Source organism: Hippocampus comes, unplaced genomic scaffold, assembly GCF_001891065.2.
Source record: "Hippocampus comes isolate QL1 unplaced genomic scaffold, H_comes_QL1_v1.1 scaffold76, whole genome shotgun sequence".
Classification (NCBI taxonomy): Eukaryota; Metazoa; Chordata; class Actinopteri; order Syngnathiformes; family Syngnathidae; genus Hippocampus; species Hippocampus comes.
Window position 1 is genome coordinate 1,112,418 of NW_017805277.1, and position 23,158 is coordinate 1,135,575.

The 23,158-nt window shown below is 39.4% G+C and overlaps 1 protein-coding gene across 1 annotated transcript in view; it reads left to right on the plus strand.

The window, feature by feature from the left end:
• The window catches only part of LOC109516118 (collagen alpha-1(XIX) chain), a 97,971-nt gene that overhangs the window by 6,251 nt on the left and 68,562 nt on the right, over window positions 1–23,158 (plus strand). Inside the window, exons 5-14 of the mRNA XM_019870332.1 lie at window positions 3,373–3,496; window positions 4,263–4,538; window positions 4,914–4,994; window positions 5,771–5,890; window positions 6,561–6,623; window positions 10,295–10,339; window positions 11,582–11,626; window positions 21,253–21,288; window positions 22,971–23,000; window positions 23,121–23,147. Of these exons, the coding sequence (XP_019725891.1) occupies window positions 3,373–3,496; window positions 4,263–4,538; window positions 4,914–4,994; window positions 5,771–5,890; window positions 6,561–6,623; window positions 10,295–10,339; window positions 11,582–11,626; window positions 21,253–21,288; window positions 22,971–23,000; window positions 23,121–23,147 (847 nt within the window). The remainder of the gene's footprint in view (window positions 1–3,372; window positions 3,497–4,262; window positions 4,539–4,913; window positions 4,995–5,770; window positions 5,891–6,560; window positions 6,624–10,294; window positions 10,340–11,581; window positions 11,627–21,252; window positions 21,289–22,970; window positions 23,001–23,120; window positions 23,148–23,158) is intronic.

Here is a 23,158-nt window from a genome sequence, read left to right on the forward strand (position 1 = left end):
TCTAGTTCGGATAAGTGCAGTAGTACATTCCCCATGCTCTCCATCTGGCTAATGTTATGCTGGATCCATACCGTAAAACACATCATGGTGCATAGATCATGACAAGGGGCATTTGTCTGAGAGGACAAATTATTGTACAGTCTTAAGGCTCAAAGTCTGTCCTTTATGATCATGTTTGGCCTTGTCCTCTTTCTATTTTATTTTAACCTGAGTCACGTTCAGGTATAATTTATCGCGGGTAATTACATCCGGGATATGTCTGATCCACTTTGGATTCCAAAATATTATGCAATGATAACGATATTGTTTTCAAAAATAAAAAACTGTTCCAAATTATTATGCAAGGCAGTGTTTCAAGGCAATAAATTAGTCATTTGTTTAATTTGGTGCGTTAGGCTGTAGTATTTGCGTAAATAAGAAACTCTTTCATTCACAATCATCTCAACAGGTAAAGTTACTTTTTAAGATAGCAGATTTGAGATCACTTTTTGCAAGTCTTGCATCTACTGTGAGTAAGTGTGAGTTGTTGCAGATTCTCTTGTGTGTGGCCCCTATTGTCCCTGGATGATCAAAACTATTGAGAACCTGAGTAACCTCTCACCAGTTTTTAGACCGTGTCCTAACTAATCCAGATAATAAAAACAAACTGTAATGTCCCTTCCTTGTATGTCATTTGTGAGTCAGTTGTCCAATATTCCTTAGTAAGATGAATAATCAATAAAATAAGATTCAGGGTTAACTAGTCAGTGTAACACCAACCCTGTTTGGTCAATGAGTTTGTTAAATAGTGTTTACCAAGTGTAATAAGTCTAATGACACATGTCTTCTTCGATGCAAATCGTTCCAGTTCCGAGGCATTAGCTGATACGTAAACAGTATATCTTCTATCATGTTTCTTTTGTATCTGTTTTAAACATGGGAAGTGGGCTTGTGCTAAGTCATTGTTAAAGCCCTTGCTCACATGAATAGGGCATCTAACTTGACAGTTCACCTTGTTGAGCCATCTTTGATCCCTCACTGGATCGTGTGTCAGCGATAGGGATGAGAGCCAACTGGGGTAACATTTGAGCTTTGATTGTTCCATCTGTTGCAATCTGATTCCGTGGGCTCATTGAAAACAATCCGCCTGCATAGGATTTCGTGAAAGACACCAAAGCTTCTTTATCCGGAATGGGAGCATTTTGCAGTGGCATTTTGTCAAAGCGTTGACACGTTTTGGACATGATAAAGTACCCTCCATATTGCAAATTAATCCTAAAATAGCCACAACTCATGAAAATTGAATTAGCTGGGATGTTTTTTTTTAGCTCATGAATCTACACGTTTATTGAAAATACATGCAACATTTGCTGAGGATGATATTTTTGACTCCTACTTTTCATTCAGTAATACAGCCCGTAAATTTCTGCAATCCTATTGTCGCATCAACTCTGAAGCGAATGGGCGTCTTGACTGTTATTGCAAGAAAAAAAAATGTCACCGTCTGCAGTTCATGTTGTACTTGAATTCCCATTTGCGAATGTAAATTAGTTGTACATGTCTGGGAAAGAGAAATTTGTTGGCGAATATGATGTTATGGCCGAGCAGGTATGAGGGTTTGAGGGATGGAAAAATATATTTGCAAACCAACCTCCTCTGAGGTTTGGTTGAGGCCATTTACGGCAGATGGCAGTAAATGTGAGGTTGTGAACGTTGATCCTCTGGGCCCTCTGAGATCATGCCTGTTTTACAGTAGATGTTTTGAAATGGGAGCTGGCTTGGGGAGTTAGTGGGATGTGTGGAGAATTCTGGGTCATTGTAGAGTATCTTTACTGTGCTCGCAGCATAATCTTGATAAATTGCCCTACTCCTATTTTAGTACAATTTCAGTGTCATTTCTACCTGGCACTACGCATAGCAAGGGGGGAACATTTCTTTAGGGTAAGGATCATATATTAGCACACCAAGTACTATCCATCAAACTCAGTAAAAAAAATAAATAAATAAAAATAAATCTGTTTTCTCATGACTTGTTTATGATAATGACACATTTTGTATGAATTACTACATAGTGTTTCCAATTTATTCCTATTAGTTGTTATTATTATTATTATATCATGCCCCAGATTTCCACTTTCACCAAAGCATTGGTAAAGACCTCATTTATGTGCACAATGCTCAAGTGCCGTAAAATCCCATGGATAACACACACCCATGTATAATACAATTAGTAAGTCCTAGTTGTTATTCTTATATCATGCCCCAGATTTCCACTTTTACCAAAACACTGGTAAAGACCTCATTTATGTGCGCAATGCTCAAGTACCATAAAATCCCATGGATAACACACACCCATGTACAATACAATTAATTAATAATTCTTTTAGAGCATTATTTTTGTCTGTACCTGTGCTGTGCCAAATATATTTGAATAATTTCAGAGTAATTCTGAGCTGCAGAGTCCAAAAATGACATCAAATTTGCACTCTCTCTTCTCTTTATAAATATATGTTTATGAATCCATGTATTGGACCAGACCAGCTGAATTACTTTGGACAATTCAATGTTTCCATCTTTTTGAGAACATTTGGGAAGGGTCTTATTATTCAGCATGACTGTGATGAAATGAATGATATTCCATTAAGCTGCACGTCAGCCAGCAGGAGTAGCCTAGGAGCTGAAAAGTATGCAAAGTATAAATATATAACTATTTTATGAACCTAATTTATTCAATGATGGTATTTCTGGGTCACTATTTTTTTCTGATATTGATTTAGTTTGTTTTGGTGCCTCTATTTTGGGGCGTGAATAACAGCGTTTTAAAAGGAATACTGTCTGTTCTTTATCATGCAATCTATGCAATCTATAATAGTCCAAAGACGTGAGGCTGTGCGATGAGTGACTGAACAGGCTGTAATTCATGCAAGGGTGATGGGGGTGAGCTGGTGTGGTGCCGCTGATGTAAAAAAATGATATTGTTTTTCCTATATCGTACAACCTCCCATCTTCTCCACATATTCGTTCTTTGGCTCGGAATTGTTATTTGACTTTCCAGAGCAGCTGAGGTCAAACACATAAACAAACGTTTTCATTCCATGAGGCGTCTATGAGCCAATAACTGCAGCACATAGTAGCGCAGACAAGGTAAAAGATTGGTTCGTGTGACTCTGGATCAATGCCTATATGTTTTCATTAGCTGAAGGCTAGGGAGGCTCAAAGTAAATGGTATCAAATGTGTCAGTGTTATTTATTCATGAAGCAGAAGCTTTATTGATTGCAGACATTTGTGTTGGGTGTTAATCCGCTACCGAGACACGCCTCTTATTTGAATCATGATATTCTTGTCATAAATGTAACATATTCACATAACTGTCTGAAAATCATTTTTTTTAGACAAGTATTCCCAAATGGATTGCCGAGTGAATTTTCCCTTGTCACCATCTTTCGTGTGAGAAGAACTACAAAAAAAGACCGATGGTATCTTTGGCAGATATTCGACCAAGCTGGAGACACGCAGGTGAGCGTCAAAATCAACATTACATACTTAGTGGAACTTCCAAAGTCAAACACAACACTTGGTTGACTTCATTTTTGTTTGTGTTTTATATTGTCTGCAACTTTTTCCCTTAGGAAATAAGGGAAATATGTTAACCCCTGTCTGTCAAACTGTTGCTGTCATTTAACCTTTTAAGATTTTAAGTGTAATTGATTAAATGATTTAACTGTTATACAAATGTAAAAATAAGTTCACCACTGTTAATAACATATAAAAACTTGATTGACAACGTGCTGTTCTCGGCTTGATTATCATTAAAACACTCTACCCTAACTTTGGTAGAGTGACATCAGAAATGCTACTTTGCTGTCAAAGCCACTGCCTAATGTTAGCAGTTGGTGTTTACAGTGAATACAAATAGCAAGAATGCCCCCCACCCCCGCCCCCACTCCACACAATAAAAAATGTTCTGAATTACCATTAATTTTGGTAGATTAAGCCTGAAATATACCCCGTTTTAACCTGTTTTTAGTTATATATTTAAAAAGGTATACTGTATATCGGTCAAAATAAGCAAAGGAAAACACACGGTAAGCTTTGATCCTCTCAAAAGTTCTGAACTCTCAAGTTTTTGTAACCTTAAGACATAAAAAAAAAAAAATAAAATCAGTCACACTGAGAATTATATAAACTCAGGTGTGTTTGACTTTAAAGGTTCCACTATACAAGAAAAGGGAATAGGTGGGTATTTTTGTTGTTGTTGCTGAACTCCCCTTTGTCCCCGCAGGTGTCAGTTGTGGTTGATGGTGGCAAGAAGGCGGTGGAGTTTTCCTCTCAGGGCCTGCTGAAAAACCTGCTCCGCTACACATTTAAGAGCCGTGACCTACACACCCTCTTTGATCGCCAATGGCACAAGCTGAGCTTTTCTGTACAGAGCAACATCGTCTCTGTTCACATGGACTGCAAGCTAATAGAAAGGAGGCTGACTGCCGAAAGGGACAGTATCAACCCGAGTGGGCGTACACTCATCACCACCCGAATACAGGATGGACGACCTGTGGATGTGCGTGCTCCATCTTTAAGTTCCCACTGCTTTCTAGAAATGTCCATGATGTTGCTTCATATATGCTGAACATGTTTTCAAGATGTGGTCAACAGTGCTAAAAAAAAACAGTATGTCACTTGTGTCTTTTAGTCAGTGTGGCTTACTAGATTAAAGTTCCATGAGCATCTGACCTTTAGGTTCACATGTTATGTAAAGGTATGAGTCAGCGCATCACCAAAATGGAAGTGTCAAAACTTGGCTCAGAATAAGATGCAGTTCAAGGTGAAGCTGAAACCTTAAGTGATCTGAATTTACAGGATTTCTTTGGACACAGTCCCTGAAGTTTGAATGTCATGATTCACAGCGTTCCACTAAAAGTACTCTTTTCCCCAGGTTGAACTCAAACAAATAATCCTGTACTGTGATCCTTACCTAGTCGATATGGAAACATGCTGCGAGATACTGGAGTCAAAGGTAAAATATTCATGTCAGCAACATAGTTTTTTTTTTTTCCTCCAATCGTATCAACATGCATTTATTCTATACATACACAATATATTCTATATCTAGCCTACATACAAATATCTTATCTCCAGGGTCTAAAAAGTCATACCGTGACCAATTGCTGTCCAATCCACTCGAAAGACACTCACATAATGTTAAGCACATACCAAAAGGATAGGGAAGCATTATAACCTCCTCATGTAAGGCCTTTTTAGCCAATCAGAATTCTGAAGAAAGCCATATTGCCAGTATAGACTTGAAGAGCTACTGTATATACAGTATGTGTGAAGCAAAAAATTATTAACACCATTGAACATATCACATAAGGGGGAATCTTGCATGCAAACACTGAAAACACTGTTTTAGAAAACATGGCTGAGCGGGACTTGATACCCTGAAACACAGTACCGTATCCATGTAGTACTGAAGTCCACAACATAAAAAAAAAAACCAGACTAAAATCAATACTTACTAATGTTACAATGATTTCCAATAGTTCGGTGGCCTTTGACCTTTACTATTCTATCTCTCTAGGCATATTGCTACTTGTGTTGGGCTGTCACACACAGACTTATTATTGTTCTGTATGTCAATGGTCTTTTCTATTTACGTCGCCACATGAATGCAACACCGCTCCCTAGACGTATGTTAATTGTGATATTGTATAGCTGTTTTTTTTAAATTATTTAGCATGTTGCGAACAAGACAAAAGTGTCTCAATGGGTGTATTCTTTGTATTGATCCAGTGTGAAGCCAAGAAGACAATTAATGGCACCTCCCCAGCTCCAGCTACAGCCCAGCTTCCACAGATGCTGTCTCAGCGAGCTACACAGCCAAATGACAGATGTCACTGTCCAATTGAAAAGGTACAATCAATTTTAAGCACCAAGGGACCTTAATTGAGCACATGTAATGTCGATTGTAACCCTGTCAACAATGATTTTGACCATCCTTTACAAACACCTAATGTCCAGTTAAAGGACATTTATATGGAAACCCATTTCCCCTCCAGGAAGACAAGCAATCGTGGTACACCAAGAGTAAACACCGATGTCGTGCTCCTTGATTGTTTCTGCATGGCACATCATGCACTATGCTATGAATTCTTCACAATAGTAAATTATTATTTCAGCTGCAAAAACAAAGCGCAAATTGAAATGCTAATTCAAACCTGGAAACATTGAGTCTTCTTTGAGAGTAGCAGATGGCCAGTTCCACACTAAGCCATTATTTTTGGGGTCAGTAAAAAAAAGTACAGTCATCTAATTAAATTATTATTTGGTCATTCATTTAAATGCTTATGCACACAATTACAAAGACCGATGGCAGCTTTCCAATTGATACAAAAGTAAAAATATGTCAACAAAAGGCTTGAATCATTTCTTTTAATGCAAATCAATTCAGACTGTATGAATTAAATCTACTTGTGTATGTGTATGGTCAAAAAAATGAACATAATCTATGATTGGTATGTTATCTACTGTATGTTTATATTTTAACATATAATTTTTTTTTAATTTATGTTTATTTGCATAGGGGGATGCTGGTCTTCCTGGTCTAGTTGGACTTCCTGGACCAAAAGGGGATGTGGGAGAAAAAGTATGTTTAAATGTATTACAGTTGTCCCCCACATACCTGCTGTTCGGCACCCATGAATTCGCATAATCGCAGATTAAAAAATATAGATGTGTTTTTTTTCGTTAATATTTTTTAATACTTTGGGTGTTTGTTTTTTGCCACCCCGCATTTGCGCCCTAGTTTTATTTTTATTTATCTATTTATTTATTTTGTGAAGAATGCATATTGAATCTCATTCAGTGTTTTTGAAGAATTGTTTGGGTTTGAATGTATTCATTTATTTTCCCCGATACATTTCAGTGGGCGTCAATTATATACTGAGGGATGGTCCCTACCTTTGGTGAATATCAGGGATCCATTGTATTCATGCGTAACCCTGTGACACATGAAATATCACAGGAAGAATACATTTCTATGAACATTTGCGATGCACAGTCTTTAAATATAGAAAAACTAAAAGTTGATGGGAGGACAAAAAATCTTGATCATTGTCATCATTATTATCATCATCTTGAGGAGTCTTATGTACTTGTCCCATAAATCATGTGATTGGCATTAGTCCTGAAGACAACAATCCTATTTCCATGACAGTCTAATAGCCAAATCATACTTGAACTAAAAAGTGTCTTTTTGCTGAAGAACAGAGCAAAATTTCCCCCCATCCCTCCACCCCCAAAAAAGGCCACAAAAAGATGGGCAATTTACCTATCATCATGTAAAACCAATCTTTTGTTTTTGAAAATGTAATATGCTTCAAGTCAATTTGAAAGGCATACAAAATACACACGATGCTCTTCATGTGAGACCTCAACACTTTACGTGAGGTATCAGTACATTGAGATTGGATTCCCATGCATTTTTTTCTGATACTTTTAAGCTATCAGTGTTGGCAGAGGAAAAATGTGATGATGGTGCCCAAAAAGATCACAGTAAAGTTGCCTCTAAATAGCTGTAGCTCATGGATGAGCCTGAACTCCCCGAGATCCTGCCGTGCCTTTAGCAGCGAATGTACCTGTTTCCATTTCGTTGCTGCCGCTGGTAGTCTTACTCCTCTTGCTCAAAAAAAACTAGTGACTTATATGGCAAGCTTGAACCAAAACACTTTCCTTTGCCCTGTACCGCGGTGAACACAGTACAAAGCGATACCAATGCAAAAGTGAAGATTATTAAATGGACCTTATGCATGGAAACGTATCGGGCATTTCCAGTGGAAAGTTCAGATGAGTAACAGTTTATTTTCTCTAAAGTCTAAGCTCTTTCAGTTCATCGCATGAAAAATGGAAGAAAAACAAGCATTGTGCTTATATTTTTACTCAGTGTAAACTCAGAGGGCAACAAAACAAATTGCACGCCATCCAAAATGCAGCACAGCAGCCAAGGTGGCCTCATTTATCATCGCATTCTTTGGTTGAAAAAAAAAAAAGCCCTTTTGGTTTATATCTTTATTTTCAAAGATAAACATTTCATTGAAGTAGGTGTGATTTTATACTCAAGATGGGTTTCAGCATGCTTCTCACAAACACAGGCCCTTTAATTTTTTTTCTCATTACCGCTCTGGACTATGTTTTGAAAAAGTTGAGGTGCTGGCCTCCATTGTTAACACCTGAAATGCAATTTCTAGTTTTCAACCAATCAATACCTGGCACCATTTGTTTACTCGCTGAACACCAAAATTCATAACAAATCCTATTACCATCTTGAACACGAAATCAATGACGATAAGGAAAACCATGATTGAGGCCTGCACTCCAGGATGATGGTGGCAAACAGGCTTTGTGGGCTGATAACATACTGTGCCCTTCACTCCTTCAGTGGCACGCGGTGCCTTTCAGATGTAGTAGGCCTTCACTCAGCGCCACATAACCCTCCCATAGCACTCCTAAAATAAATATGTCAAAGTCGATTTTTTTGTTTTTAGTTCAAGTGAGGTAGTAGAAAAGAGTTGGTTTTGGAATACGGTTATGTTGGAAAGACTGACACACAAATGATCCTAGCAGTGCTTTTCTTTTTCACAGCATGCAATTTTCAGTGCAGCCTGATTTAGGATTGTGTCTCTCAAATTGATACCCAAAATCCTTAGGGGTTCCATTGTCTTTTAATCTCTGTTGTACACTTTTACAAGTGTATATTCATAATTCATAAAAAGAGGCTAACAATGTCATTAAGCAAACATTAATGAGGTGAAGTAGTGAGGCTTGCAATTACTTTTACAGAATCCCTTTCTGCGTAGAAATGTAAAAAAAAATGCTCAGTGTACCTATTAGCAATTTAGCATGACTTGTAATGATTACTCAAAGATATCTGGGCAATTCGGAACATTTAAAAGATGCATAATGAGAAGTGCAGTTCTTGGCTTACTTTGACTGTTTTACTCTAACAGCGAGTACTATCGTGCATTACAGTGAGGGTTGGATGGAGGATTCTAATACACTGCAAAAGGATTAGACAGCAATGATTAATCCAAAATCCCCCAGGAAATTAAACAGATAAGTAGTGGTTATAAGAATGGAGCTTACTTGAAAGGAAATCCATTTTGCATGGCCTCGCATATAAACCCTGGTATTACTAGGTTTAGAGCTTCTGTATGTGCACACAAAAGGACGGGGGGGAAAAACATAATAGTGAAATTAAAACTTCCTCTTCAACAATTACCTTTGTGTACAGCTTTTCAGCACCACGACCACTATCCATCCATCCATTTTCTGATCCGATTCATCCTCACAAGGGTCGCGGGGGGTGCTGGAGCCTATCCCAGCCGTGGGGGACACCCTGAACCGGTTGCCAGCCAATCACAGGGCACACCGAGATGAACAACCATCCGCGCTCACACTCACACCTCGGGACAATTTAGAGTGTTCAATCAGCCTGCCATGCATGTTTTTGCAATGTGGGAGGAAACCGGAGTACCCGGAGAAAAACCACGCATGCAACATGCAAACTCCACAGAGGGAGCTGGAATTAAACCCGGTAACTAGGCACTCTGAGGTCGACGCGCTAACCACTGTACCACCACTACGACCACTGATGTCAAATTAAATTCACTGTATTTTCCTGACAGAATGGATTGGCCTTCATGCTAAAAGACAGTGCCCCAATCAAAAGCCTACCAATTTTATTGCCAAGGTAGCAGTTGGTAGTGGGTGGGTGGGTGGGCGGTGGTCGGGGGGACAAAAAAACCTATTTATGTCTGTAAAAAGGAAGCAAGCTAACATCACCGTTCTTTGAATGACAGTACCTGGCAATGCAGTTCACAAGTGTGATACTTACACTTCATTAAAATTGCACATTTTGAGACACATACAAAAGAATTAGCCAAATTATTTTTTTCTCATTTCAATAAATCACACCAAAATCACACCAAATAGAACTCAGTCACTCAGTTTGATTTTTAATGTCTCGCTGATTTTTTTTTTCTTTGCCACTTTTTTATATTGCGGTAGTTGTTTATCTACCCCTACCATCTCTCTCATAACATGTTTCCTTTTCTTTACTGTCCAGTCTTGTAACTTCTTACCCAAAGATACGACAGATAATACTCACACATTTATCTTCGTAATGTGGTTTTTGGGAAGTAGTCTGCAGGCTTCGAGATGCTGAGCGGCCGAGAAGTCAGAAATTATCAAACAAGCACTATAAGAATAACTTGAGAATTGCAAACCATTCGTTAACTGTTCTTTGTGTTTCTGTTACAGGGAGACCCAGGGGAGGCCTGCTGTCCAGGAAGCCAGGGTCAGAAGGTAGGTTCTGTAATTTTTAACCTTTTACTTTACTAAGTACGTCAAGAAGGAAACGCATGAATATCTTCACTTGCAGATGATGTAAATTTGGCCGCTATGAACTGGGCACTTGAAGACCGCCTTCAACACCTGATCGTGAGACTGTGTGTGACACCTTGATCAAATCCACCAAAATCCCGTTAAACCACCTGTGCCAAAATTTAGAGCTAATTACATCCGGTCTGAAGTCCAGTCTATTTTCTGTCAACGAATTGTCAGGTGCGTCTGTGCGTGTCATAGAAAACGCTCAGCGAGGTGTCGCACGGTCTGCCAAATTGCAAAAAACGGTATACTAGACTTGCCCCGGACAAAAGCTCATGTATGCCTGTCGGTGAAAATATGGCCCTTGGAGTCAGAAGCTGTCCTCATCCTGGGCCTAAATCATATGGAGATTTTTCGATCGTGTCAGCACGACGCTCCTTCAGAGCCATTCAGAGGATTTTATTTGTCATGATCCAATCAGTGTCTATCATAATGTGTAATGTTTCAAAGTAATGTCATTTTATCTATTTATAGTAATACTTTTAGTTCCTGCCATAAGGACTGAGTGATGCTGCATTTTTTCAGGCTTCAGTGATAGCCACATTGGAAAAGTTTGCTGCAGCTACTTTTATCATAACAGTAAATGCAGTTTTGTCCTTGGATGAAACAGTCAGACTTTTTATTGGCCCACAACTTGGCCATGAGGTTATAAAACTCTATAGGTTACATTAATACCATTGCCAGGGAGTTTCATGACATTTCACCCACAGCTCAGAAATGAAAACTGAAGAGCATCACACAGAATATTTGGTCTCTTGAGCTTGTAGTTATGTACCAATATGGCTGTGATGAGAGTGTGTTGCATGGCACTCAATTTTAGAGAATTGCTGGGTGAAATGCATTTGTCTGGGCATTGCTTTGTTTTCTACCACTGCACAGAATTTATGTCTTGGGACACAATTTTACTCTAATCTTTCAATTACTCACAATACAATGAATTTAATCCCAGAACCATGACTCAAAATTGGGACTTGTTGTCGATTTGTATTTGCTTCAAGCTATTCTACAGTGTAGCTGATTAGCAATTTTATATTTCGTCAGGTTTCCTCCAATCATAATTCATACGAAGTTGTATAATATGATTGACTGACAGTACGAGGACTGAAATGCAAACTTTTCAAGGTTTTTTTTTTTTTTTTACTTTCACTTTTGTGACTATAGGGAGAAGATGGATCAGAAGGACAGAAGGGGGTCAATGGCGAGAAGGTAAAGGGCCGCCTCCAGCCGACATATATATACAGTATATATATATACTGTATATTCCATGCATAGCATATCAGCCAGATCGAGCATCATCAGAGAATCAATTCTTATCGGCTTTTCATTTTCTGTGGGGTGCGCCGGGGCATGAGGAGCAAAGCATAATTTACTGTGTGTCTGTTTTCTTGTGCCTAACATAGTTGAAGTAGATCTGAGTCTGCTCTCGCCCTCGGTGTCCTTTTGCAGTCCAACTAATTGATATGTGTGCTGCCATGGGCTTGGCATACTAATGGGCTAAACTAATTTCTCAAATTACTGTATGCCTCTTCGATGTCACTTCAGGTTAAACTTTATTGCAGGCTCGCAAATTGAACTGCGGTGATTCGGCTAATGTGTCCACTGTAAGCCATATGGTTGCCACAGTATGCTCAGCAGCATATGCAGGTAAAAGGATTGCTGTGAGTTTATGAATTCGGTCCTTTAGAACTTTACAGAAGTTGTTTTAGCCTAGATCAGGTGAGAGCAACTTACATTTTAGTACCCATGAACATGTTTAATGATAAACTGTTAGTTTACCCACTGAGGTACGATATAGGTGGAGGCTGTGCAGATGGTCACTTTATTGTGGATTGGCTGGCACACTCACAGTCATCAAAACATCTCCCTATTCAGAGGGGAAACATTTGTAATAGAGATTTTCTTCAGTGGGGATATTGAAGAAATGCCCTAAATTGTAATTAAGATGTGTTTTGGCAAGGTAAAGTTTGTCTACCTTGAGGAACTGCCATGGAAACAAGAATTTGCAGATTTTTGTTGTATGAATAGCACACATATCCTTCGGGCCATTGCCAAATGATTCTCTATGCTCTCACTATCTTTGTGATGTGTTGACGTTGAATTGCAGCTGGACAGCAATCTTCAATCGGAGTAAATAAAAGCAGACAATTTATGGTTGCATGCAGTAATGTATGTAAAACGCAGGTTGCGGGACAAATGGCAAACAACAAAAGCTTCATTAGCTTGTTACAATCGTGAGTTTAAACATCAACATGCCACCCTCATCACCAACGGCCCCACATTGCTGACTTTGTTCAAGATTATGTAGCTACAAATTTATTGAGGAGACCACATAACAGGACAGAAACTCCACCCGTTCAAAAACATTCAATGGCAGTAATTCTCCCGCAAAATTAAATACGTGAGAATGTGACCTTTTTATAGCACAATGTGTCTTCACTCTGGCGACCCGGTGGTCGCCGGGTTAGCACGTCGACCTCACAGTGCAGAGGTGCAGGGTTCGATTCCGGCTCCGGCCTCCTATGTGGACTTGGCATGTTCGCCCCGTGCCTGTGTGGGTTTTCTTCTCCGGTCAGCCGGTTTCCTCCCATTTTCCAAAAACATGCATGGCATGTTGATTGGGCACTCCAAATTGTCCCTAGGTGTGATTGTGAGCGAATGGTTGTTTGTCTATGTGTGCCCTGCGATTGGCTGGCAACCAGTTCAGGGTGTCCCCAGCCTACTGCCCGAAGACAGCTGGATAAAGCGGAATGGAAAATGTATATATATATATATATGTATGTATGTGAAAAAAATGTATATATATATATATATATTTTTTTTTCCCCCCAAACATTTTACATTCAACCAGACTAAATGATTTGAGTGAACCTATTTAACACCATGAACATCTACAATCTACCTGACCTGTCTGTTGCTGTAATGAGCTCATGTTCCTTTTTAAAGCCTAGGTTTTATTTAAGGCTCAACGAGACATCTGAGAAGTGAGAATCTTATGTATGACCATGTGATCCAAGATCTTGTTCAACAGATACACATCCTATGGGTGGGAAAGAGAGAGAGAGAGAGAGAGAGAGAGAGAGAGAGTGCAGTGGAAAATCCAGCAACCACTTCCATTTGTGTATACAGTACACGATGTTGGAGGGAAGACGGAAGCCTCAACGCAATTGATTCTTTGACTGTGTTTTCTTACAGAAGAGTACTTTATGTTTCGATCCCTGTGGTAAACTATTGTCATTCATGAAGAGTAATAGGCATGCTCACTAGCAGTAATTCCCAGTACTCACTGTGATTAGTTTCACAGCAGGAGACCATGTGTGATGGTGTATCGTGAGAAAATGGAAAGGCACATAAGGCATTTCCTGCTGCAACATGGCTGTCTTTATGTGTCAACACTCAAGATATCTACGTTGCTTAGATAGCTTGATCCTACTCTCGCTCTGTCCTTTTGCTGGAACAATATTTCTCTGCTGGTATATGTACTAGGAATATTTCAAACAACTTCTACTTTAATTTTGACTATTTCCCAACAGACAAACTTGGTTTGTTGATGATTATAACATATACAGTTGGAGAGACTTGTAATCATCCCACTGCTCGCTAGACGGGGCACAGACCCCGAGCTGGTTCAGTTAGTAATACGTATCAGTAAACATAATTAGGCTGCATTGGTGCACTCCTGCTTGTGTGGCTTTAGTTGTCCCGGGCTGGGGAGTTGCCAGATTGTCTTGCAGCCCCACCGCTACAGGAGTAACGAGACACAGCGGTGTGTGTAATTAGCAGGCAAGTGTACACACAGCTCCCCATAGCGTTCTGACCTTGTGCTGCAGCACAGTCACACAGACAGCACCCGTCATTACCTCCTCCTCGCCTTCATCCCATCATGTACAAACAGCAAAAGCCCACAGCTTGCAACAAAAGATAACTATGTGTCAAACTCAGTCCCTTGTGTCCTTGTGCACCTGAAATGCTTCGATGGTCTCACAATGCCGTGAAAATAAGCATGCAAGCGAGGTTATGCAAAAGACGGCAAGTGTAACGACGGGAGAAATAAACATTTTTGTTTGTTGAAAATGGATGGATGGGACTGAGAGGAGTCACTTCGATTTGCCAATAATCAAGTTGGCTGTGTTCACTCCCACAATGGTGCAAAAGCACTTGTCTACCTGCGCCCATCTATGAAAATACTAAAAGAAAGAACACTTCATCCATGTGCACAGTTCGATTTCACTTAGTGCTTGGCTTGAGCTGGAAGAGGTGCTCTTTGGCACAGTGTACTTGTTTGTACATGGCCAATGCTGTGTCATATCACAAGTAATAACATACCTAAAGACATTTGAGACAAGGCACTTATGCAGTCGTGAAAGAGGAAGGAAGGTTTAACTGTGCTTCAGCAGACACACGGCTACTAGCCAAATCAAAGTATGCCCTTATTTGGGACTAGAATCAGCACATAAACATGCAAAATATATATATTTTTTAAATCAAATTCCGATAATGTAAGAATTGCAGCATTTGATAAATGTTAGGATGTTCAAATGTCAGAAAAACAGCAAAAACGCCTATTTGTGCGAGAGCAACAATTATAAGTTCTCTCATGGCATTTGGGATTCTCTTCAACTTATCAGTTTAAGATAAGCAAACATTTATTTGTCTCACAATGGGAAAATTCCCAAATACACTATACAGGTTGTTTGTTACCTGGGCAGCACGGTGGGCGAGTGGCGAGAATGAGGGCTCAATACCGGGCTCCAGGCTTACGTGCTTCCTCCCACATTCCAAAAGCATGTTTCTTGGCCCCACTGAAGGCTCTAAATCAAGGGTGTCAAACATACGGCCCGCGGGCCGGAACCGGCCCGCAAGTAGGTTCAATCAGGCCCGCAGGATAATGTAAAAGTGAAAAAAATGCATTAAAGACACAGAATTAATATTTTTAATCAGGTGCAATTCATTGAGTATCCGCAAGGGGACACTGTTTTGATCAGAGAAGAAGACAACAGCAGCCTCAGTCTGTCACTGAGACAGACCCATGACAGCAGACGCTATCAATAGCACTCTCACATTTACACATTTAATAGCACTCTCCTTAGTTTGTAAGGTGTAGGCAGGGATTACATTTAGATTTTATATGCATGTGTAAATGCTTTAAAACTTGCTTTCTTTATGAATCTTGTTTACTCTTAAAGTGCATTACTATATTTTTCAATACCAATTACTTGTTAAAGTTTGTACAATCAGTGGGATCAGTTGCAATGCATATATGTGAATGATAAAAGTAAATTGCACATTTGTCGAAGGAAATGTAAGGTGCTTCATGAAATGTTTTGTAAAAGATATGTTCATTAAATTTCAACATTTTCCTAATGTTCTTGTGCTTCTTTATACCAAAACAAAGGAAAGACATATTGTTTTGGTTATTTATAGCAAAGTATTGTATCATTTTAATGGTCCGGCCCACTTGACATCTACCAAGGCCGTATGTGGCCCACCATGTGAAATGAGTTTGACACCCCTGCTCTAAATTGTCCGTAGATGTGAATTTGAGTCGGAATGGTACACCCCACCTCTCACACAAAGTCACTTTAGTTGGGCTGCAGCACTCCCATGACACGAACGAGGATTGATGGTTGAGAAAATGTATGGAAAGGATGGATGTTTGTTTGTTAGCTGCTTTTCCGTATGAGATAATTGTTAAATTTGTGAAACAATGACAAATTAATTAATGCCCTGGTGCCTGTTAAATAAATGTCACCTATCACATGGAAAACTGTTTTATTTTCAAACAATTGTTTCGTCCTGCATTATTCCAAACTCGCAACGTTGAATGAATTCACAAAGCACAAAGCATTTGATTTGAATGAATGTACCTTCTATCACAAAGGCACACATGGTAAATTAAGAAGACATCTTTGCAGCTTCAGTAAATTACAACATGAATAGGTTCTGCTGGGGTTCTAATTAAGATCAATTTATCAGGACATGTTGAAATTGTTTCTATTCTACACAAGCAATCAGTAATTTGCAGTAAGAAATGGGCAACAAGACAAAACTCTTAATTGACACTTTAGTAGAACCACTCAGGGATCTATCACAAGAGATATAGCAAAATATAAGAAACTAGAGAAGCCAAGCCAATTAATTAATGCTCCAACTGAATTTGTGCCATCATGTCTTATACAAAATATTTCCGTGTCATTTGACTGTGTGCAAGTCTTGACAATAACACATGCAACTCTATATCGTAACCAAAACATTTATGCGAATAATAAGGCCTGTGTCTTGGCTGATTCACCAACTACCAGCCTGCTACTTGGCCACAGACTGGTAATGGGCAGCTGGTCATGTGGTACCGGGCCGCACGCTCGAGAGACTGAGCAAAATATATTCTAAAAGATGATCAGAATTTAAAAGTTTCATTTTGGAAGTCAGGTGAATTCACCCATGTTATGGAAAAAAGTCAGTGAGCCGGCAAAAATAAGTATATAAACACTTTTCAAAAATGGAGTCGGCCAAATATCCCAAAGACGATATAAGACAATATCAAAAATGTAAGACAATATTGGTAGTCCGATATTTTTTTTTTATAGTCAAAAATCATCCCACGTAATATGCCTCAACAGTCTCGCAAATGAGGTGATGAAGTGATCAAAACTGCTTCTCCACTGGGAGCCCAAGCAAAGGTAAACCTTTGGAGCTTTTTTGAAGAGAAAAAAATGAATCCCAAAATAGGACTAGCTCAATGAAGAGAAGCCAGCGTAAGGGCATCCACAAATTACAATAACTACATTCAGCGCAATGGCATAATGCTGACTTGTATGGCTAAACATTTGTTTTTATTTGTTTCTATGCCCGTCCATCAAAATGTCTTTATGTGAAACCCTTTTGTGGCGTAGTAAAGGCTGACCACTAATAGATGACTAAAGTAGGTGATTCAATAATGCAGTGATGGAAGTTGTTGTTCTCAAGCAAGTCTAGTGTCTGATGAGCTAAAGCAGGGCTGCCCGTATCCGGGTCCTCGAGAGGCCGTATCCAGCCAATTTTAGATGCCTCCCTCCTCTAACACACCTGCTTCAAATGATCAGCCCATCAGCAAGCTCTGAGAAACCTAACTGTGATCTTGATCTTTTGAATCAGGTATGTTGGAAGAGGGAAAGATCTAAAACAGCATGGATAGGGGATCTCAAAGACCGGACCTGGCCACCCTTGAGCTAAAGCACAGGTGTCAAACTCAAGGCCCGGGGGCCAGATCTGGCCGGCCACATCATTTTATGTGGCCCGCAAAACCAAATCAAAGATGTCAACTTTCATGATGCTTGCTAAAATCTCTACCAACATTTCAAACTCTCATTTGTAATAAATAAGAGTGATAGTGGAATTATCTTCTTGTTACCAAACTCCTCATAACAGTAACTTTAACAATAGGTGAAAAAACGTGATTCTTGACTTCTTCATATGGTTTCAGTCATAACGGCCCTCCAAGGGAAACTGTCATTAAAATCTGGCCCGCGACAAAAATGAGTTTGACACCCCTGATCTAAAGCTTATATAATAACTACATTTCTGTAAATTGTAGCTTTAATAATTGATTAAATGTTGTTGTTATGACACCATGTAAGCAAGTTTTTATTTCTTTATAGCTGGAGTGAGTATGTAAAAATCATTGGAGTCAATGATTTTAATTTGTTTTCAGCCCACAGTTCTATGTTTGGGAATTACTGTCAGTCCCCAAAGTGTTTTTGTCCAAACAACAAAATGACTGTTAAAGAATACCAATAACAAGACATCGTGTTCATATTACCAGACCTTCTCAGTACAATAATGAGAGCAGGGCTGCTCATTACAGAAAGGGTGGCATATTCCGATTAATCAAATTCCTTTCTGTAATTGACTAAGCCTAGAGTTGTTTACGTGCTCGTTATCAAATTGAGCCTTGATCCCCAATACTCTTTCATTCCTACCACGTCGAGTAATAGCTTCACAAAGAAATTAGCTGCAGGATTCCTCCCGTGTGTGTCACATTGCCACAGTGAAGTGCTTGGCCTGTCAATTTGAATTTGGCTCTCATGTTTTACGACCAGAACACTTTTGATCCGCCGCCATTTTTTGGAGGCGCGCAAAGAGACTCACATTTTGAAAATCATGACAAAATCATCGCAGCCGAATCAAGTTGGCGGCAATTCTTCTCCATGTTTTTGGATACCAACCTTTGGTATTTGTATGACACTGTTTAAGATGAGGCTTGCAGCAATAAAGAATAAGTTCGTCACATCTCTGGTTGAGCCAGACTTGTGTGATAAAGGTATGCAATCATCTACTATTAATAGTTTCTCTGACACCTAATTTAACCATTACAAATGTTTTTGCAGTCCTTCTCACCGCCCCTGCCCCATTCCTCGCCTCTCCTAACTTATTTAGGAGACTCGCATTTACCAGCCCGAATGTGTCACGCCTAACGAGGCTTGCTAACAATTTACCCTGTCAATACGCGTCAAGGCTCATCCATCAGCAACTGCTCCCCATCCCACCCATCTCCCTCATTTCATGCTCGCAAGGCTTGCCTTTACTCAGACCAAGCCACTGGTTATATGTGTGAAAGCAATTATAGAAACGGTTCTTGCTCGGGCACAAAGGGTCAGAGATTGAGACTTTATAAATGACCAGATTGTGGTTTTTCTTGCTGGTTACGTGTGTATGCTTTGACATCGTATCCACTGGCCTTAACAGTCATGACTTTGGTTGTATCTCAAAGGGCAATTTTCTTAGCTGTGTTGTCATTAAGTGACATAATTCACATAGTATGCGGCAGTGACTTGTGACATTTTTTTAATTCCCTCATTTGGCCCAGATTCAAACAGCATGATTGCGCAAAATAAAAAACAGAGAAAGTACACATGTCCTTACGTTGGAAAAAGATGGACAAACAAGCCAAGTGAAGTAATATGGAGATAACTTGGCTTTTGAACGACTGAATCCAGATCAAACCAAAGTGACTATAATGCTTACTGGTCATGTTTGTTTACGTATGTGTTATCGGCGTCGGCCGTAAGACCTGCAGTGTAAAACCAATCAAGAATTTCAAGTTTCAAAGGGTTTTAATCCGGTCTGAATGTTTAAAGTCCATTCTTCTTACATTTGGGATGGAGAAACAACCAATGTTACATATGCATGAGAAAAGCATCACAATGCTGACACACAAAAACTTTTTCTTCTCAACGTAACCACTTTCAAACATACTGACTGATGTTGCATGTAGGTGAAAATCATACACCTCATATGTTTTCATTCTCAGGGTCCAGCAGGTGACCCAGGACCAGTTGGTCCCAAGGGACAAAAAGTGAGTGCTTCTGCCACCCATAGCCCCATAAACAATGGAAATTTTCTGTAGAATAAATATGGTTACTTCAGAGTAGGGTCGACACCATTTGATTTTGAAGGATTCCGGTTCCCTGTTTGACTCCAAGCTGAGGCTTGTAGTGGGAGGGAGCTCTGCGCTCGTCAGACATGACACTCCTGTTATAAATTATACCTGTCATGCAACTGCCTTTGCACAATCTAATCTTATTGTATGTTTTTCACTGAAACGCTCTTCATGTTTTTAATTTTTTTTTCCAAAGTCAAGACACATTTTCTATCAGCCTCAGATGCACATCCGCGACGCACACTTCTTCGTTGGATTAACGCAGTTTCTTCTTCGGGTCAGTGGATAGGGCATCAAACTGGGAAACTGGAATTTTGAAATGCGAACGAATCCGCAAAAATTGGAATGGTACTCCCGGTTCCAATTAAATCTCGAGACTCAATGCCCAACCTTACTTCACAGTCAGTGCTTGACATGTATCACTTGCCTGGTTGGAAATTGACTTAATCTGTATTTTTAAGGGGTGGGAATCAAAAACGGTTGTTGTAATTTGATTTCCTGGAATCAGTTATTTGCTTGGCGGATGATTCCTCTAATCGAGCCCTCTTCCGTCACAAATGAGTCATTAAATCACACCTTCTAAGTGTATTTGGTTCTGATTTTTTCCAACATGGAGTCAAGAAGGACCAGAGCTTCTCAGTCCCCAGGGTGTCCTATCACGCTGATGTGGAATTGGAAGGAGTTTAACTTGTTTTTTTTTTTCCCCCAGTTAAACTGTCAAAAAGAGGCAAATTTGGAAGCATAAAGTAGTGATCAACCCCTTAGATGGTCCGCAGCAGGCATCTTTTCAAATGTGATATTCAGTCAGATATAACACGTGGATACAAACTACCAGCACAGTTGTATCTTTCATTCAGTTTGAGATCCAACTGATTTTATTCCGGGTATTGAAAGGGAGCGATCTCTTAGAAATGTTGGACAGTGTAGGAGGAGGAAACAAAGTGAGAGAGGCAAAAGGATGAGCAAATAATGATTATATTTTGCTGTGCTGCTATCAAAACATGTTTTTTTTCCACAACCACCTCAATGTCAACATTGCTATCGTAACTGTCCATTCTTAATGCGGCAAAGCTTTCACACCTCTACAGTACCACTTTACTTGTTTTAAGATGTCACATTTAATGGCACAAGCCAATCCGTCCTGTCTGACTATGCAAACGTCTTTTTGACAGGCTTCATCTCACTACACTGTAAATAGAAGTTAATGGGCTTTTCTTTTGTGCATATGTTGAGCTATTATTCCAGTCTTATTCTAGCTGACATTACGGTTTGATAGCAGTGATTATAGTTCAATAATAATTAAAAAAAAACATTAACGAGCTTTCTTCACTCGTAACGCACTAGTCCCATATGCTATTGACCTATGTCATTCGCCATTGACTGAAATTTGATTAATTAACCTTGTCTTGGTTCACAGGGTGATAGTGGTCTGCCTGGAGCTCCAGGACTGCCTGTAAGTTCACAATTTTGTACTTCTATCTCATGATGTTTCCTTTACAAATAAATTGTCTTCCTTGATACACAGAGGCTGTTATAGCTAAAAGGTAGATCCATTCCATTTTTCTTCGATTTTATGACACCTGAAAATTACCGGAAGCAAAGCACGCTCTGCTCCATTCCAACCATTCGGAAACTCACAGCGTTGTTGAAATGTGCAATTCGGGTATTCAGAGTGCCAAAATCTGGAGATGCCTTGATCGCTCTCTGACCGATGTGAGTGGGGACACAGAGCGCCAAAGCATCAGGCAGGAGATTTTCCAAATGCACACTAATTAATAAACAAAAAAAGTGCATGTGTGAGTTGTTGTCGGTTATTGTCATGTGTTTTATTGGGCTGAAAAAAATATATCACACAAAGTATTGGTGTCGGTATCAATCATAGTTACCCAAAAAGTCATCTGTATCGTGTCCAATCAAAATTGTCACTACTGGAAAGTAACATACAATGTGTGATCTGATAATTGACACTTTGATTGTAACAGTCACATAAAGACAATTCATGTTAAATTTTTATTTTGTCCTGTAACATCATTTGTTTTATCTAATAAAAATCACTTTTCACCCCCTTTCACTCCAGAGATTGTTAGCACATCTCAATTTTTAGTGTTCATAGTCTGCACATTGAGTTGCTTTGTGTATGAAATGTGCTGTATAAATAAAACTGCTTTGCTTTGCCTTGCCAGTGAGCATAATAAATTGCTAACTGCTAACTAATTACTTGAGGCCTTACTTATGCGCAGTGTTGAAACTTCACAACACGACGGAACATTTTGTTGGAAGTGAAAAACTTGTGGTGTATGTTTTCTAAAATTCTGGAAATTGAAATAAGATGGATATATATACTGCACATTCGCATCCCCCAAGGACAGCTCAGAGATGACATTTTACACTTCTGAAAACTGAGGAAAAATATCTCGAATAGATTGCTTGAGCAAAGTTATATGCCCAGTATGCAGGTATAAAATCTTCCAAGGCTTCACCAGATGCACCATTGTACATGTGTTGAATGAATGAGCTGTGACTGACTGTCCTGAAGCTTGTAGCCTCAAGTGTCTTTAAGCTTCTTGTTAACTTTCCAACCCTGAACAAGGCCTCTGACTAATTCAGAAGACATGGGCCGGGGGCGTCTGTTTCGGCAGCTGTTTCCAAGAAAAGTCAACAGCTTTTGACTCTTGGATGCCAATTGAAACACAACACCGTTCATTTGGCTTGTATTTGAAAAGTGAGACGTTCTGTTTGGTCTCGTGTCCATTTTGTGGCCCAGCTGAGGATGAACGCCTGTTTTCCCGATCCGGGTGGTGGGCATTAGGCTGTCTGGGGACTTGTAATTACCACGATCCCACTACTCTCAGTGTCATGGAGGCCAAGGCTAAATACCTTGTTCCCAGTTGTGTCGCCTTAGTGAGACTTTCCAACTTGTAATGTTTCATCGTATATATAAGGTGACATAGCCAAAAGTATTAAGACAAACCTCTTTATGAACCATTTTGAAATGTAGATCACATTATCACTTCCATGATCACATCTGTAGGTGTACAAACCAAATGTCTAAATATTTTTATCCATATAATGTATGAAAATATTATCTTTGTAATCATAATGACTGTTTTTTGTTTTGTTTTGTTTGACTGTTAGGCTGTCAATGAATGCCTCAAAGGAGATCAGGTAATTGACTTTTTTTTTCCTGAAAATAACAAAGCATGACAGTTTTAATTGAACATGTTAATGAATGAATTCATTTCTTATATGTTTGAACACATTTTCTCTTCTTTTTTTCACCCTCAGGGCCCCCGTGGTGACAAAGGAGAAAAGGTAACTGATTT